Source organism: Danio rerio, chromosome 1 (genome assembly GCF_049306965.1).
Source record: "Danio rerio strain Tuebingen ecotype United States chromosome 1, GRCz12tu, whole genome shotgun sequence".
NCBI lineage: Eukaryota > Metazoa > Chordata > Actinopteri > Cypriniformes > Danionidae > Danio > Danio rerio.
The window spans coordinates 16,130,453-16,149,790 of NC_133176.1; the positions used below are offsets into that span (position 1 = coordinate 16,130,453).

Consider the following 19,338-nt stretch of genomic DNA (forward strand, 5'->3'; position numbering starts at 1 on the left):
AAAACGTGTCAAAAGGAATAATTTCAGCTCTGAGCGTCGATCTCCTTGTAAAATAAAAGTCTTCTGTCAGAAATTCTCTGGTCTCCTTGAAGAATCGCAGTATCAGCACAGTAATCCTCAGCAAATGTCTCAGAAATTCGCCTCTCCTCAATCAACAGATAGCGGCGAGTCTCGGTGTTTATATATGGAGTCAAATCATAACACGCGTTGCTATAGCAACCACAATTTGATTAGCTAATCTGAATCACGTGAGTAAAAAACGCTAAATCTCGTCTCAACAAATAAATAATATTAAACAGGTAACAATACTACTATTAATAATATAACAACAATAACAGTACATTTAATTAAATTAATAATTCACGAAACTGTAATTGGTGAGAAAGACAAATGAGCAGAATTCATTTGACAAAATTTGACTATACAACTATTTAGAAATAAATTATATTACAGTAATACAATTATAAAATTAACTCAGATATTTTCTATTAGTGGCTCAAGCTGTAAATGCAACTCTTAATTGAAATGTTAATTATTTGTACAGTGTTAACTGCTCTCAGATAGATATTACGATTATAAGTATAAGTTCAAAATGGTTTATTATTGTAAATAATATTAAGTAAATTATATCAATGACCATTTCTCAGTCTATGCAAAATTTTAATCACATGACCGTACGTATGTATCATGTGGTACATGATACAGTCATATTTTATGTAACGTTACTCCATTCGCTCTTGTTTTCATAATATTAATAGTATTATTGTTAATTTATTATTAATGTTTTCGATATTTTGGATAATTGTGAAGTTTTTCTAAGGGTCTTTGTGTACGCTCAACGGCGCCGAATGAATTCCCGCGTCTGACCACAAGATGGCGTCCACTGCAGAAAAGTGCAACTTTCTAAATACATTATTTCTCGTTTGTGTGACTCTAAATAGCTGTTTTCATTATCAATATACATCTTTCAATATGTTAAATTACTATCACAAGGTCTGTCAAAAAACAAAAACAAACAAACTGAACAGCACCCCTAAATAATTAGCATAAATACATTTACAAAAGTGTTCCTAACCTAGTTTTGTTCGTTTCTGTTAAAAATGAATAAATAACGGATTATTTTTAGAAAAACATCTCTCGTTTATTACATTTGATGGTCTGATATGAATTTGCGATTGTGAACTTCCATTAAGGGTGCTTTGTGTGCATCGAAGCAGCCTGATTTTACACACTAGTTTACAGAAATATCAGAGGTAAATAATCAATATGATTAATGTATTATATTATTATACAATTATTTTTAATCTTAAGTTATGTCTGGGTCCTAAACGAGTCCGCTTGCAGCCAACATCAGCTTTCAGGCTCAGTGCTGTGTTTCTTCTTCTTCTTCTTGGTCTTTACTGACGCTCCTGGTGCAGTGATGTTGCAGTTGCTGTGAAAAGCTAGGCGAGAACACAAACCACAAGTGTTTTTATTCAGGCATGCAACAGACTGAATGTCCTAAAACTGTTTGTGGTCAAGCTGGTGATCTTGCATGCTCAATACACACATCAATGCATGAGATAAACTGTGGTTAGACAAAAACAGAAATAATAAAAGTAAGAACATATTTAGTGCACGCTGCAGCTGTAAATGTTGCTTTTATTATTTTCATGACTTGGAATTGTTGAGAAACTGAAGATGCAAAAGTCTGATTTATTAAAATATGTACCATGAATCATGAACAGAATTAACAGCACACAACTGTGGTTTGATTTACTTAAAGAAGAGCAGAGCAATGCAACAAATAAGTGTGCAGCATTCGACATTTAAACCAAATTGTAATAATCATTCAAGCGCTATAATTACTTTTGCAAACAAAACATCATTTTATAAAGCAAATCCATCTGTTTGTGTTTTCTATTATGTTTCAATTTCTACATTAGACTTTCTTTAGTTGTTGAGAAATGACAGTATCCTGTTCACTGATCAGACACTTATAATGAATTTAATGTGAGAAGAGAGTTTAGTGTGGAGTAAATTCAGCACAATGGACAGCTCCCTGCAGTGCTGAACTGACTGAACCACATCTGCAGGAGGAAATGCTACAGAGATGTTTAATTACTGCTGAATAATTACTGAACAATATTGAATATTGAAAATCTAACCCATCAGTAGTGATTACTAATTAAACATTTATTTTATATATAAATTAAGATAAAAGGCGATTATATAAAAAACCTGTTGGGCTTATTCGCTCTAAGACATGCTTTGATAATTATATTTCTTTTAAAGTAATACGGTTTTGTCAATGTTAATAAAAGGAAACACTGAGTTTGTATAATCATTTCTTTTTGTAATTGAACACTCACTTTACAGCTCTTCATCTCTCAGAAAACTCCCTCATTAAACCAATAGTTGCCCTCGCACACATTTGTCACGTTCAAAGAATAAGAGTCAAAGAAGATCCAGGTGCGAGTGATTAAAGTTTATTTGACCAAGTCAAAATAAACAAACAATGAAAGTGACAGGCTCGGAGGACGACGAACCGGTGTGGGCGGGTTAATTTCCGTATGAAAAAAGGCCTTTAATTTGGAAACATGAATGGGCCAATAAATTTAGGTGCAAGTTTATTACATACGGAACGCAAGGGAATATTCTTAGTTGAAAGCCACACTTTTTGACCGACGACGTAAACGGGAGGCTTCGACCGTTGGCGATCGGCTTTAGCCTTAGTGCGCGCACCCACTTGGAGGAGGGTCTGTCTGGCCCTGCTCCAAGTGGTCGACACCTCTGGACAAAGGCGTGGGCGGAGGGGACCGCGATTTCGGATTCCAGACTGGGAAAAGCTGGTGGCTGGTAACCTAGACTACACTGAGGCCCGTAGTCGACACTGGTAATGAATTGTGTGCGTACTCCACCCATGGGAGCTGCTGAGTCCAAGAGGAGGGATTCTGGGAAACCAAACAACATAACATGCGTTCGAGATCTTGGTTGGCCCTCTCTGTTTGTCCGTTACTCAGAGGATGGAAACCAGAAGAAAGACTAACAGTCGCCCCCAATAAATGACAGAATTCTCTCCAAAATTTAGAGACAAACTGGGGTCCCCTGTCAGAAACCACGTCTGTCGGGAGGCCATGAATGCGAAAGACGTGATTAAAGAGCCCATATTATGGGTTTTTGAAAATTCCCCTCCATGTAGTGTGTAACACAGCTCTAAGTGAAGTGAAGTATCCAGGTAAGGCTTAAATCTGTTAGTGTACAGTGTTTAAAACTGTTGATTCATCTATAAAAGATTCGACTCATAGTGCTTCAAACGAGTCGCCTTGATACCGATTCATTAGGTGTTTCGCCATGACGTACGAACGAAACCAAGTTATTCACGTGCACGCGCAAACCCAGGAGATTTCAAACCTGAGGCCCCGCCCTCTGACGCAGAAACCCAGACACACACACACACACACCCACAAACACACACACACACAAACATGCCGATCGATTAAAGTCACACTGCAGATGGGTATATTGTGTCTCTATCCAAAGATGAAACCTCAGCATTATAGCCTAGCAGTTGGAAAGTACTGGAAACTTCTGGAAACTACATGCTACAAAGAATACTTCATCTGCGTTTGTTAAAGGAAGGATCAGTAAAGAGTAACTTACTGGTAGACGTCAGGATGGATTTTTCTTCCTCCATTTCTTAAGTGTAAGTATGTGCGATTAAAGTTATTGCCTCGTTGACTCTAGCTTGCAAATGTGTTTAGTTGTGATTTGTTGTATTCTTATATCGCGTGCAAAGTCACGTTAAAAACGCGACACGTGCTGCTTTGTTAACGGAGCTCCGTGGACGAGGAGTAGTGTGTGTGTCTGTGTGTGCGTGTGCGCGCACTGTCGTCCGGAGGTGTGTGTGTTTGTGTGTGTGTGTGTGTGTGTGTGTGTGTGTGCAATATGTGTGTGTGTGTCTGTGAAAAGAGCAGAGTGAGAAGCTAGGAGATCTCCTCAACTGTTTTTGGAGTTTTTGTTCAATAAAATAGATAGTCGTCTGAATTTTCAAGTCCATAGTCTGTATTTACATTGAGCCACTGGCAGCTAAAATCCACGCCTACACTATCGAGCGTGTATGAACTGTGATTACTTTTATATTGCTGATTAGCTGTTTGGCATTTCACTCTGACTGAAGGCAGTCGACCAATCGCAACAGACAGTCATTGGTCCAATCAGCGCAGATTAGCTTCGCGCTTAGGAGGGGTTTGGGAATAAATGAATCACTGGACGATTCATACAGGAGTCGCTGGGATAATTAGGTAAAAATAAATGCAGACTATAAGACCACGAAAGTGTTTTTGACCTTGCATGCATATTAAACTGTTGTTGGAGACCCTTACAACCAAGATATGACCCTATTTCATGTATAATATGGGCTCTTTAATGACAGCATCCGCTGTCTCTCTGGCTGATGGTAATTTGGGCAGAGGAATGAAATGTGTCAAATAATGCCCACCGAGCCTGCCTGGAGTTAAGTCGTTTGCCGGACCTGATGTATTCGAGGTTCTTATGACCCGTCCAAACGATAAAGGGAACCCCCGAACCCTCCAACCAATGATGCCATTCCTCCAATGTGAGTTTGACAGCCAACAACTCCCGATTACCAATGTCGTAATTACGTTCTGCGGGAGATAATCAATGTGAGAAAAACGTGCACGGATGAATTCTGTCATCCGAGGTGGCGCGCTGGGACAGGATAGCGCCCACCCCCACCTCTGACGCGTCAACCTCCACCATGAACTGCCGGGAGGGATCAGGTGTCACCAGAATGGGGGCTGAAACAAAACGGCCTTTTAGTTTAGTGAATGCAGCCTGTGCTACACTCTACCACCTGAAGGGAGTCTTGGCGGAGGTTAATGATGTCAGAGGGGCGGTGAGCTTGCTGAAATTGCGAATAAAACGCCGGTAAAAATTAGCAAAGCCCAGAAATCTCAGCAGGGCCTTACGAAACTCCGGAAGTGGCCAATTTACCACAGCCTGAACCTTCTCTGGATCCTTGTGCACCCCCTCGACTGACACAATTTGTCTTAGAAAGGGAACAGACTGTGCATGGAACACGCATTTCTCCGCCTTGACAAAAAGCCCATTCTCTAGCAGCCGCTGAAGCACTCGCCTGACGTGCTGCACATGTTCCTGGAGAGAACGAGAAAAAATCAGAATGTCATCCAGGTAGACATAAATAAACTGATCTATCATGTCTCGCAACACGTCATTTACGAGTGCTTGGAAAACCGCAGGAGCATTAGAAAGCCCGAACGGAAGAACACAATATTCAAAATGCCCCCTGGGGGTCAAAAACGCGGTTTTCCACTCATGGCCCTGCTTTATGCGAACCAAATAATATGCGTTGCGGAGATCTAATTTCGTAAAAAACGAAGCACCCTGCAGACGCTCGAACGCTGAAGACATCAGCGGCAAAGGATACGTATTCTTCACCGTGATGCTGTTCAGCCCTCGATAGTCTATGCAGGGTCTAAGAGACCCATCCTTCTTTTTCACGAAAAAGAACCCCGCCCTCGCCGGTGAAGAAGAGGGCCGTATGATCTTGGCCGCTAGAGAATCAGAAATATATTTCTCCATGGCCTCCCTCTCAGGAATAGAAAGAGAGTATAACTTGCCGTTGGGCGGAGACTACTTGGCAATAAGTCTATTGCACAGTCATAGGGACGGTGAGGAGGCAGAGAAGCAGCTCGAGACTTACTGAACACTCTCTTCAGGTCGAGGTACTCACTGGGCACGTTTGACAGGTCCATGCGCTCCTCCTGAAACACAGAACAAGAAACAGCAGAACGAGCAGACGAAAGACAAGACTCATGACATTTCTCACTCCATGAGAATATAGAATTAAGACCCCAATTAATGTGGGGTTTATGAAGAATGAACCAAGGATGACCTAACACCACCGGTGAGTTGGAACAGTCTGTTAAAAAAATTAAATGTGTTCAACATGATTTCCAGACGTAATGAGTTTTTGGGTTTGGTGGAGTGAGTGATGGTGGGAAGGGAAAGTCCACTGAGGGCGCGTACTGCAATGGGTTGTGATATAACCGGAAGTTTGAAACTGAAAGCGAAACTAGAGTCAATGAAGTTTCCTTCCGCCCCGGAATCGACGAGTGCCTGTGTGTTATGAGTTCCGGAACCCCATGATAAAGAGACGGGCAATAAAGTAGCAGACGTAGAGGATTTGTCCATATTAATTTCATCCATCAGTAACCTCTTACCTACTGATGGGTGTTGTCTTTTACGGGATAGGAAGCCACCCGATGCCTCACCCCACCACAGTAGAGGCAGAGTCCTTCCGATCTCCGTCGGCGCTTCTCCTGCACGGACAAGCAGGATCTACCCACCTGCATGGGTTCCGGGTCAACGTTTACCACTTCCGGTGTCGCAGCCAAGGCCTGAAAGTCAGGGACGGGATCCGAAAACCTGCCTTGCTGCAGGCGACTCTCTCGACGGCACAGTCTAGTGTCAACCCGGATGGCCAAGTCAACTAACCCGTCAAGAGTTTTAGGAAGATCTAACAAATAGATCTCATCTTGAAGCCGGTCAGAAAATCCGTGCAGAAACATGTCCCATTGCGCCTCCGCGTTCCAGCCGCATTCAGCGGCTAAGGTCCGGAACTCTATTGAGTACTCCGCCACCCTGCGATTCCCCTGGCGGAGTTCAGCGAGAACTCGGGCAGCCTCTCTCCCGGAAGCGGCTCGATCAAAGACCTTCTTTAGCTCTTTGGAGAACAGGTCGAAGGTAGCACAGCATGGTAGCTTTTGTTCCCATGCTGTAGTTCCCCATTGGGAAACTTGCCTGAAAGAAGCGTGATGACAAACGCTACCTTGGATTTTTCGGTAGCAAACAATGATGGCTGCAGCGTAATATAAAGGGAACACTTTGAAAAAAAGGATCGACACAAGAGGGGCTCTCCAGAGTAACAGGTCGGGGGTGGAAGGCGAGGTTCAACAGAGCGACCAACAACCGCAGGCGCTGGTGGTGTCACCTCCGGAATCGATGCAGTCTTAGCCTGTGCAGCTCCAGTGATCAACTGTTGGACTTGGGAAGTAAGCAATGAAACTTGGCCGACCAGAGCCTGGATCACCTGTGACGTGGTGGCCAAAGCCTCCTCCTGACGGTCTATCCTGGCGTTGCTGTGCGAGACGAACTCGGAGATCTGAGATGCACTCGCTGGATCCATAATAAGGTCAGTTCGTTCTGTCATGTTCAAAAAATAAGAGTCAAAGAGGATCCAGGTGCGAGTGATTAAAGTTTATTTGACCAAGTCAAATTAAACAAACAATGAAAGTGACAGGCTAGGAGGACGACGAACACAGGGCAGGAACAGACAGGAAATCAGGATCCAGATAAATCTCCTCAGGGGCCTGAGCACAGATAACACACATAAGAACAGGTGTAATGAACTGACAAAGAAACATAGAAACGTCGCCCTGATATAGGCCTAATAATGAGCTTCAGCTGGCGTGTAATCAGCCCAGCTGGGTGTCGTCATATCACGTGAGCATAACAAATACACATGGACAACCAAAACAAAACAAGCCCACGTGATCAAACATACACTCCGGAAAAGCGCACAAACCTGCAACCGTGACAACATTAATTAATACACAAGACTAAAGAAAGCCTAATGGAAAATCTGTGCTTTGTGTCAATGATCTAAGAGATCTTATCAGATCAGTGAAGTGTAAAAGCTAATGTGAAGAGGATGAACTGTACAGGCTCTGTCACATCTGTTGCAGTGCCCTAGTTTGGACATTTGAGGGCACTAGTTTGTTTTGTAGTTTCACTTCATTTCCCATAATCCTGTGTATTACTGATTGTTATGTTACAGCTGTTTCGTGTTTGTTAACTCAGTCCTGTCTTTATAAACCCTCTTGTTCTCTGTTTTAGTTGCCTTAGGATTTTGTCCGCGCCTCACGTTTGGTATGTTTGTCTGGTCATCTAGTTTTTGTATTTTGATAATTCTTGGATTCCTGTTTTGTGTTTGTTTTCGTTAGCACTCTTTAGCACTCCTACCCTGTTTTTGTATTTACTCGTTTTTAGATTTTTGCCTGTTTTCTTGTTTGGAGTAGATTTGCACCCTGCTTTAGTTCTGTTCAAGTTTGGAAACCTTTGTCTTTTGGAAATTATGTGTTACATAAACGTAACAGCTAATTTCAGACAAAGGACATCATATTAACAGGAAAATGTGGTGGTGGGAGTGTGATTGTGTGGAGCTGTTTTGCTGCTTTAGGACCTGGAAGACTTGCTGTGATGGAACCAGGAATTCTGCTGTGTATCAAAATATTCTGAAGGATTTTGTCTGGCCATCTGTTAGTGACCTCAAGCTGAAGTGAACTTGAGTTCTGCAGGATGACAATGAACTAAAGCTGATGTGGCCTAGTCAACGTTCTGGTCTGAATCCAATTAAGATGCTGTGCATGTTCTTAAAAAGGCAGATTATGCTAAAAACCATTTGTATCCCCCCCACCCACCCATATAATGAAAACCTTTGTTTAAAAACTGCATGATATGTTTACTTTTGTTATGCGTTACAATTAGTTTGAGGGTCTGAAAAATTCAAGTGTGACAAACATGCAAAAAAATAATATAAAAACAAGCAAACAAGAAATCAGTAAAGGGGCAAACACTGTTTCACATGAGGACAGTGGATAGTTTGTGTGCCAGTTTGGTGAAATTGGTTTGCATGTATGCAGTATCTGCAAATATTTAATTTATTGATCAGGAAGTATCACAGTTTCTCAGAATGAAGAATAAACCTGTTGCAAAAAAAAAAGAAACAAGAAAAAAAACATTTGTCGTTTAGTGGGTAATTCTCTGAAATGGACTTCATAGAGTCTAGGGGTGGCATGGTGGCTCAGTTGTTTTTACTGTCGCCTCACAGCAACATGGTTGCTAATATGAGTCCAGGCTGGACCAGGAGACCTTTCTGTGTAGAGTTTGCATTTTCTCCCTTGTCTCTGTGGGTTTCCTTTAGGTGCTCCAGTTTTTCCCACTATTCCCCATATTTAAAATTTCTGTACAGAGATGGTCATGTTTGAACTTTAGTTTGTCTCACTGTCTATCACATGAGGCGTTTTTGGTGGTCAGAGTTCATCAAGTTTGAGCTTTGGAACTCTCAACTCTCAAACCTCGTTGCATGAGCTTGCATTTCCTGTCTGCTGCATTTGCATGTGTATAAATGGAAGTCTATGGGGAGAAAAGTGCATTATGATCACAACTTCAGACTTGTTCTTCTCACACCGTTCCTGAACCTTTTCAGGAATGTTTTTGTGAATCTATATTTCAGTACTTTTGCCAAGTAACAGTGACACAGTTAATAAAGCAAGCTTCCTGTGCAGATGTGTGCACCGAAACGGACATAAGAAACCACACGACTACAGGAAACATTTTTGACCAATGATACACAGTTATTAAATCAAGCTTCCTGTGCAGATCTGTGCACCCTAACCAACATATGAAACCACACAAAGACTTAAGGAAATACTTTTGACCAATGATAAACTTAGAGCTGTGAAGAATCTGTAACAAAGGTGTTTGCTGACAGAGGTCTAATGCTGTGATTTCCTGTTTTGACATGTTGACATGTTGCTGAATTAAGTGTCATCAATGAACCAAGAATCATAACTATATCGATAACTCTAGTAGTAACTATACTGTATCAGCATCCACACCGGTTATGTTGTTGGATTATGTAAATTGCCTGTCATTGTAAGTAATTCTTAAAAATGTGATTGCAAAAAAATTTTTTCTCTGCAATTATTTAATTATTTGTGGCTAGGGCCCCCAATTAAAGTGTTAATCACACAATTTTGTGTGTGAAAAGCTTTCTTGATGCTGCACTGATCTGATATACAAAAGATTATATTTGACCTCCACAGCATATCTGTTTGATGATGATTTGACGTGAACCAATCAAATGCTGCACATAAGGTCACAGCAAAAATTGTTTATAGAGAAAGAGTGATTGGTTAACCCGCTCCTTCCTCTGTAAATACACGCACAATAACCCACTGTAAAGCCAACCCCTCATGACGCATGGGCATTTAGGTGAAACTTTCCATCGACGTGAACCAATCAGATAAGAGCTGTTTGTGTGCATTGAGACTCTCACCAGTGTCAGTTACTCACAATCACTCACTGACATGGAGAGACCAAGACTTACTTTCATTAAACTCATGTGTAAGAAAATAAACCTATTTACAAAGGCTTTTACAAAAGTACTTTAAATGAGTATCAAACATCAGCGTTAATAATATATTTATGCTTCTGTAATAAGTATCATTAAGTGTTTTATATTTGCACTCTTCCTTTCTTACTCTACAGGTGTTTTGTTGTGCAGTCTGAGAAGAATCACTGGAGAAAAAGTGGAGATGAAAGTCAGACCAGGAGTAAACATCACTCTCTACTGTGATCTCTCTTTACCTACTGGTTTTATGATCGTATGGATAAGAAACTGCTCTCATGAAAACCAGCCCTCTTTAACAATAGATGTTAGAAAAACGAACACAGCTATACTTGAACGTTTCCAGCTTCTCCAGAACCTGTACAGCAGTTCTTATGATCTGCATATTACTAACATCAGTGTCTCTGATCTGGGGCTGTACTACTGTGCGAAAAGTGAGAATAAGGTAAATAAGGATAAAAAAGGCATCATCTCCTTATCTGAGGTTTACTATTATGGAAACCGAACAACTCATCTCTCTCTTGCTGGTAAGAAAGCATTATTGCATTATTATTTATACTATTGAATATCTTTTTATTGTCTGTTTCTGAAGAAATGTTATATTCTAAACAATGTTTCAACTTAATCTTCTGATGTGTTTATATTTTTGTCATTAATGTACACAATAAGATGTCAGCATTTCTGTATGCTTTAAATGCCATCATTAATTCGCATTACATATGTACACTAAAATGCAGGGTTCTACACAATTTAGTCATGTTGTCCCAACACAAATTAAGTTATCTTAACACTTTTAACAAAATTATGTGGATTGAACATAAAAAATTAGGTTGTCCCAATGAAATCTCAAGAATTGTGTTGTTTCAGCTCATTTTAAATAAGTAGATTGAGTAAATCACTTTAATTCAGATTATGTCAGCACTGTTAAATCATCATTATATCAGAATTACCAGGTTGGGCAAAAATACATTTAAATTTATTTTTGCAATAAAATAGTCAATACTTAAATTTTAAGTTTATCGAAATAAACTACAAAATACAACAGCAGCAACAACATGAATCAAAATAAAATACTGTATTGTTGTACTAAATACTTTTAAAAGGGAGCATGACATGTATCTGTCAATCAATCAATCAATCAATCAATCAATCAATCAATCAATCCAGTCAGTCCATCCATCCGCCCGCTCATCTGCCTGTCTGTCTGTCTGTCTGTCTGTCTGTCTGTCTGTCTGTCTATCTATCTATCTATCTACTGTTGAAACGATTTAATGGCGATAATAAGTTAGAACATTGTACTATATCTGTTGGTTGTGTTTCCACTCATTGCAGGCCAGTAAAATTGCCATCATCTCTACAATTATTATTCAGCCTCTTAACCTCTTATTTAAAAAAAGTTACATATGAAGAATTCACAGAATATTTCAGAAATTGTGTTTTTTTGCTGTTGAACTCTTCAGTACTCAATGTAAAACATGATTTCTGAAAACTACAAAGAAATTTTTTTCAAAATTTTCATCAACCATGTTTTTTTTATTTTTATTATTATATATATTTTTTGCAGCTGTACTCTTCAATGTACAACATAAAAACAGGATTTATATCAAAATGACTAAAAATAGAGTTACAGTATCTGTTTTTCCAAAAAAACATCTCATATAAAACCTGCTGCTGCCATAAAACCCATTAATTTGTTTGTTTGTTGTTGTTTATTTATTTTTATTAAATGTGTACCTGTGTGCGTTCATGCTTTTATATTCTTTAGAGGCAGTTTCTCCTCCAGTGACAGCGTGTGTTTTCTGCTGGACGCTGCTGTTGAGTGTGTGTCCGGTGTGTGTTCTCCTCTCCTCACTCCTGTCCTCCATCTGTGTTTACTGCTTCTGTCGTCCTCAAACTACAGGTAGAGCTCATCGACACATTTACTTTTATTTTGAACAAATCTGTGAATCTGTAGAGCTTTTTTAAGATTTGTTCTTTAAATTTTTAACATTTTGACTCTAATCGTAATTATTAGACTTTTCCACATGAGAAAATACAGTAATTTATAGTAAATACTGGAGTGTTTTTGACCCATTCTACAGTAAATTGTATTATACTGTACTGTATATTATAGTATTTACTAAACTGTTAATGAATGCTGCAGCAGAATATAGTATTAACTACTGAACTGATCAACTGAGACAAATACTGTAGCATACTTTGTTTTTTACCACAGTAAACTGTGGATTATAGTTGTATTTAGTACAGTATTGGTTTGTTTACATTACTATAGTTGTTGCATTACCACAGAAACTATAGAATTACCACAACAGATTAATTCAAGTCCTTTAATATAGTATAGTTCAAAAACCCCACAGTATTTACTATAAATTACTACAGTATATTAATCAGGTTCATTTTGTGTGTGTTTTAGTTTTCGACATGGGTGCAGAGATTCTTAAAGCAAATGTTTTTGTGGTAACTATTTTATACTCTTTTATTGACCATATCAAAGATGAATTGTGGACTGATGGGGTTTTTCACTAGTTTATATGATCCATTCTCTCCTTGTCAATCATTTCAGGCAGATTGTGTGGAGAAACATCAGTGTGAGGCGAGTAAGATTGGAAAGATCTGCGTCCACACTGAAGTCTCTTATAGACGACTGTCATCTAAACATCCCTACACCAACATCTGACACATGAACTGCTCTTAGTCTACTTTCTGTCTTATGTCTGACAGAGTTTGAGTGGACATAGTTTTATTTACAGCACATTATCTATTACAATCAAATGTTTTTTTAAATGAAAGTATGATCCGTTGATTCTTTAGGGTTTAACATTTTATTTCTGACAATAATATTGTTTTCAAAGATTGTATTTTAAGATAAGTTTAAAGAAGAGTGTATGTATTATTAAGATAAAGGACATTATAAGTAAAAGCACAAGGCTGTGTTTATGTTTGAATCTGTATGTTTTTATCGTATGCATATATAAACAATACATTTGGATTCAAATGTTCACTTATAAATAATATTTTTTTCCTAATATTTCTACAAAATATTTTAGTTATTAGTGTGAAAATGAAAAAAGCTCAAAAAAGAAAATAATAAATACTCAACGGCTTCATCTAGTGGCTAATTGCGGAAGCGACGTTAAGAAAACTAGCACACAAACCATATCAGGACCAGTTCTAGATAAGAGCTCAGAACACCTGAAAGGCCTTTATGAAATGTAACTGAGAGAAAAAAAAAGTATGTAATGCAGAAAATGTATTTATTTATATTTTTTAAATAGGAAAAAGATTAAAAGGTAATCGAGTCTGACTCAGCATGATCGGGTCAGACTCAGCATGAATGCTGTTTTTCAGCAGGTTCTTGCTCTACAGAAGATAGAAACACACAGACACCATTACCATTTCACCAATCAGCACATGAGAACACTATAAACAATCACCAAACCTGCAAAGTTAAGAGAAACAGGCTACGATCTCAGTGGCTACATCAAAAGTTAAGATGACGAGCATGGGATTTCAGTCCATAACAGTTTTTAAAAGCCGGTAACGGCAAACATCCATCTGTTAGAGATCAATGATTGGCCCTTGTATTAGGTTTTGGTACTAAAGCACAAAGAACTGCTGAGGTGGTACCTGTTTAATATTTGATAGTTCAATTTGGTCTCAGTGTTTATAATGTAATTTTGATCTACTGATGCATTCACCCAGTTTCATATTAAACTGATAAATAAATAAAAAAACTGACCATGATCACTCTTGTCTCCCCATCTAATTTTAAACAAGCTAAAACAGGAAACCACAGCCTCGTGATTGTGTCAGTGCACTAGTTGTGACTTGAGCTTGTATGGAGTGCACAAATGGAATGGAAAGCTTTGCGGGTACAGACAAAAGCAAAAATACATTTCTAGCAACTTTAAAGACCAAGAGCAAAAGAAACCTTGAGCAAAGACATTCATTCTGGAGATTTAGAAGCCAAAGAAAACAATCAGCATGTAGATGAACGATGCCAAACAAGAAAATCATAAAGACGCTCAAAACTTCAGGTCATCTCCATTACAACATTAAACATCACATCGTACAAAACAAAAGTCCCAACAATTTATGAAACTGAGTTCACTCTTACATTTTATAAATAAACTTGAACATTTAAAAGAGCTTTTAAAGTGTGTTTAAAGGAGCATATGAGAGGAAACAGACCAGATTATAACCATAAAAATAAAACAACAACACAAAGATTCAGAGCTCTTCCACAGAGATCCCTCACACCACAATGAAGCGGACCCTTCACACCGCCGCTGAAGACCCGCACATTCACAGTCTCTGAGATGGAGCGAGCGAGACTTACAGTCATCATACTTCTGTGTGAGTCAATATTTCTGTGTTTGAATGTCATGATGTATTCTTGATGATGTGCTAGAGATTTAATACACACTCTTGCTTTTGTTCTGCAGGTGTTTTGTTGATGTCCTTAAATGTGTTTCTAATACAGCTGATGAAGAGACATGCAAACATCTACAGTGTAAATTATAGTTTATTTCTTCATAATATAGCAGTGCTTTAATTAAAAGTATACATGTTTACCTAAAGCTTTTTTATTTTAATATTATTTGAATGAATTTTAAAGATAATTAATGCAAAGTCCTGCAAATAAATACATGACACAATCCTGCAGCCATAGTCCAACTATAAATACAGAAATAATGTATATTTAAAATTTATGTTAGCAAAATAAGTCTATAATTAGTTTAATCTTTAACTATAACTAATTAGTCTTTAATCTTTAACTTATGATTTTCTGACCACTTTTAGCAAATTCATTAGTGTTAAACTCATATTTTTCATTATTTTGTGTAATCAGTGTTCTCCTCTTCTCCATCTGCGTCTACTGCCTCTGTCAGAAGAAAACTACAGGTCATCAGCTATTCGTAAAAAAAGTAAATCTCAAATTATAAAATGTCAATTATTCTTATCCTTTTGTTAAGTTTATGTAAGTTCTGGTGCTGAGAACAGACATGTTGAGGTATGAGCACATTTTGAGAATAATTTTAATATTATTCGCAATAGTTTAGCAGCAATATAAAATACATCAATATAATATAATATATTTATGTATTTATTTGTTTATTAATTAGATTAAATATATTCTGTTTCAGGTTGGTGATGAAGTGTGTTATGCTTCATTAGACATGCCTTCCACACAGCAACAAAGGCAGAGGAATGAAAAAGGCTCAGAGTTCAGACTTCAGTATTTATTCTAATGTCAGAACCAGCAGAATGTAAAGTAGAGTAAACTAAAGTCATTGTTCTTTAGTAGAAATATGATTCAAAAGAGTGTTAATGACAATGTTCTGGCATCTGCATCCTATTTTCATTGATTCTAATATTGTAAGTTTTTAATGATTAAAAATGTAAATACATTTAAGAAAGGTTAAATGTTTTTTCAGAATATTTGACTTGCAGTCTCAGAAAGGACTCAGTGTTGTTTCTGGGTCTCTCAGTTTAATATAATTTAAGCCAATCACATGAGTGCATATGCAGTAGTACTCCCAGCTAAAACTGAAGTTCTTAAACTCTTTTCATGCCACAAAACAAACATCTCCCTGCTACAACAACAGAAATGTAGAATGCAAATGTACATCTAACAGAGCTCTGAACATTCCTAATATTAAAAAAACAAAAAACTAGGTCTTAGATCATCAGATGTGTACACCATTTCAGAGGTTTTACTGCTACTGTGGGCAAATTACCACAACAACTCCACCAAAACTTATATATTATAGATCTATAAGATCATTTAATGGAATAACAACCAAAACAATATTTCATCACACCTTTAGCCTCAGTCAGTAGAGCTGCAATCTTCATTTTAAAACCATTATGAAAACCTCCATTAAGAGGACTTAAATGGATAGTTCACCCCAAAATAACAATTCTGTATCATTAACTCCCTTTCACTTGCTCCAAACCTGTTTGAGTTTCTTTATTCTGTTCAATACAAAAGAAGATATTTGAAGAAAGCTGAAAAGCTGTACCCATTGACTTGTTTGTTTTTGCTACTATGAAAGTCAACGGTTACAGGTTTTCAGCTTCTTCAAAACATTTTATTTTGTGCAAAACAGAAAACAAGAAACTCTTAAAGATTTGAAACCGCTTGAGTTTGAGTAAACAGTGAGTAAATCTGGATTTCTGTGTGAACTCTCCCTTTATTTGAGCTCTCTCCAGTCACTCTAGGAAGACACTACACCTGGATTATTTGTCTAAATAATACGTTTATTATTAAAATCCCTATTAACATTAAATTCATCTGAAGCGGTGGCTTAGTGCAGGTAAAGGGGCCCCGGCCCTGGGTGAGTCGGCCATTAGTTAATGCCCACTCCTCATTCTGCAGGTGATCAGGAAGCAGTTCTCTGCACTTCCTGTGTGACTCCTGCTCACCCTACACAAATCATTAAGATCATTAATCCAGACTGACCCTAACAACACAATCAAAGCCATGAGTGCGTCACTCAGATAAGTGTCAAGTCACTGGCCACCTGTTCACTGTAACCAGGGATGGCGCTCAATATCGTCCAAACTGGGCCGATCAGCCGCCGCTGGACTGAGACACCAGCCAATCAGCTGACGGCACTCTGATACACACAACACCGTGTTCAGAAACTCAGAGCAACACACTTCTGCTGATCTCTCAGTGAGTCTCTTACCTGTTGACAGAGTTATGGGAAAGGTCAGTTTGCTCCTGGACGTGACCCTCAGTGAGCCTCCGAAGGGGAAACGGTTGCACAGGATGTTGAAGAGGGTCACTCCTACTGACCACACCGTAGCTGGACCCGCATGGTAGCGCTGTCTGCAGAACCACTCAGGTGGAGCGTATTGAATAGTTCCTGAGAGACACAAGGAGACACAAACACCCGTTCAAAACACTCCAGCACACACAAATTCCCTTTGGTGGATCATCAAAAGCTCACAAACATCCACAGAGTGTTTCCTTCTGCAACACAAACCCACCTGCGAAGTATTTGTAGGCCGAGCGCTTGAGCAGATCTCCACAGCCGAAGTCCAGCAGCTTGATGTCCTGTGACTCTGTGGAGATCAGCAGGTTCTCTGGCTTGACGTCCCGGTGCAGGACTCCGCGGCTCTCGCAGTGTTTCAGAGCCGCGATCAGCTGCACCAGCACTTTCTTGGCCAGACCCTCATCCAGACAGTCGTTCTCCTCACAGTAGCTCTGGAGGTCTTGGCAGGGATCCGGACGCTCCAGGATCAGGATGTAGCGTCTGGGACGGTCAAACCAGTCTAGCAGCTGCAGGACGTTGGGGCAGGCAGGAGCTGAATTGACGCGGGTCATCAGTGCCACCTCCAGCGGCAGCCGACCCTGACCTTCCTGCAGGACAAACGATTGGATTCAGAACCCAATGAAACATCAAACACAACAACAGGTTCACACTGAACTCACAACTCTCAGTCTCCTCTGTGTCCGCTCTTTAGACACATACTTGATGGCGACCTGTAGCCAGATAAAGCATAATAAATCACACCTGCCTGATCCTCACACATCACATTTACTGAGATCAGGATTTCTAAAGGCTGTTTGAATGAAGAGCGGAGAAAACGACTTACTGGCAGTCCATCAGACCTGCGCATCCCAGCAAACACAGAGCCAAATCCACCGTCTCCCAGCAGTGGGCCCTTTGCATACGCGTCTGCAACACAGAGGAGCAGTAGAAATGTGTGTTCAAAGAAAACATGCAGCAGTAGAGAAAACTGTAAAAGAGCATTACTGAAACATCATCATCACTTCTTCAATAAGCCATTCTGACCTCTGCGAGAGCGTTTGAGAGCTCTTCTAGATGAGGTGGACGGACGTTCATCTTCTGGTGTTTGCTGGCTGCCGCTCTGCCGCTTCCTCTTCCTGTTACCCTGATCTGTGGACACAGATTTGGCCAACAGGGAAGGCAGAGGTGCGAGAAATCCATCAAGCTCTTGGCTCACGGTCTGGGTTTCACCATCACCATCATGTGTCCTGACGTCCTGAACAGCTGCCTGGATGAAAGCAGAACTCCTGGATCTGGAGCGGCCTGAGACAACGACAACAACAACAACATATCACGTTTATCATAAGATTATAAGAATTAATCAACAATTAACTTTAGTAGCTGCATCTACAGAGAATAAAAGACATCTGATCACTTATATCGGGGAACAGTTGTGTTGAAATGGGTTCATTTGTACCAGTTTATTTACATCACATTTCCCCAAACATTACACAACATCATATCATGATTGATCATAAACAAATAAAAACTAAAACACTCACTGCGGTTTTCACCCATCTGACAAACTCCTCCAAACTCCAGCAAACCTGAAAACAAGAACAAAGATCAAATATCAATAAAAATGTCAATAAAAACAAGATCAAAATCAAAATAAACACAACAAAAGAGCAACAAAACGTGTCAAAAGGAATAATTTCAGCTCTGAGCGTCGATCTCCTTGTAAAATAAAAGTCTTCTGTCAGAAATTCTCTGGTCTCCTTGAAGAATCGCAGTATCAGCACAGTAATCCTCAGCAAATGTCTCAGAAATTCGCCTCTCCTCAATCAACAGATAGCGGCGAGTCTCGGTGTTTATATATGGAGTCAAATCATAACACGCGTTGCTATAGCAACCACAATTTGAATCGCCAATCTGAATCACGTGAGTAAACGATTCATCTCATCTCAACATATAAATAATAAATAATTAATAATAATAATAAACATAGTTAAAATAATAATAATTATAATAATAATAATAATGAAGTTTAAATCAATTAATTTATAATTCACGAAACTGTAATAATAATGCTAAATGAGCAAGATTGGTTTGACAAGGTTTGACTTTGTAAAATGTACAGCTATTTAGGAATTAATTAAATTAAAATAATAAAATTGACTCATATATTTTCTATTAGTGGCCCAAGCAATGTAAGTGCATGCTGTTTAATTACACGTACAGTGCTAACTGCTCACGTAGATATTAGGAATATAAGTTAAAAAAAAGTTTATTATTGTAAATAATAGAAAGTAAATTAAATCGTTCACAATTTCTATGTCTATGCCTATATTTTACAGTCTATTGTCTACGCACGATTTC

General features: G+C 38.9%; 2 protein-coding genes across 6 annotated transcripts in view; one reads left to right on the forward strand and one right to left on the reverse strand.

Annotated features, from left to right (window-relative positions):
- The window catches only part of LOC100537170 (uncharacterized), a 33,685-nt gene that overhangs the window by 5,691 nt on the left and 8,656 nt on the right, over window positions 1–19,338 (reverse strand). Inside the window, exons 8-13 of one of the 2 annotated variants that reach the window (XM_073949540.1) lie at window positions 18,522–18,566; window positions 18,025–18,282; window positions 17,825–17,907; window positions 17,661–17,711; window positions 17,216–17,588; window positions 16,912–17,091 (exon numbers count right to left, since the gene is read on the reverse strand). In XM_073949540.1, the coding sequence (XP_073805641.1) occupies window positions 16,912–17,091; window positions 17,216–17,588; window positions 17,661–17,711; window positions 17,825–17,907; window positions 18,025–18,282; window positions 18,522–18,566 (990 nt within the window). Of the gene's footprint in view, window positions 1–16,911; window positions 17,092–17,215; window positions 17,589–17,660; window positions 17,712–17,824; window positions 17,908–18,024; window positions 18,283–18,521; window positions 18,627–19,338 lie in introns of those variants that run through there. The other variant, XM_073949541.1, reaches the window with a different exon arrangement.
- LOC141385531 (uncharacterized) lies at window positions 210–13,959 on the forward strand. 4 transcript variants are annotated; one of them, XM_073949662.1, is made up of 5 exons: window positions 210–299; window positions 10,357–10,743; window positions 11,982–12,116; window positions 12,630–12,673; window positions 12,780–13,959. In XM_073949662.1, the coding sequence occupies exons 2-5, from the start codon at window positions 10,404–10,406 to the stop codon at window positions 12,891–12,893; spliced, it is 633 nt and encodes a 210-aa protein (XP_073805763.1). In that variant the 5' UTR covers window positions 210–299; window positions 10,357–10,403; the 3' UTR covers window positions 12,894–13,959. The 4 variants fall into 4 exon arrangements, with proteins under 4 accessions (XP_073805763.1, XP_073805760.1, XP_073805756.1 ...); XM_073949659.1 differs by lacking the exon at window positions 210–299 and adding an exon at window positions 667–895; XM_073949655.1 differs by lacking the exon at window positions 210–299 and adding an exon at window positions 8,850–10,212.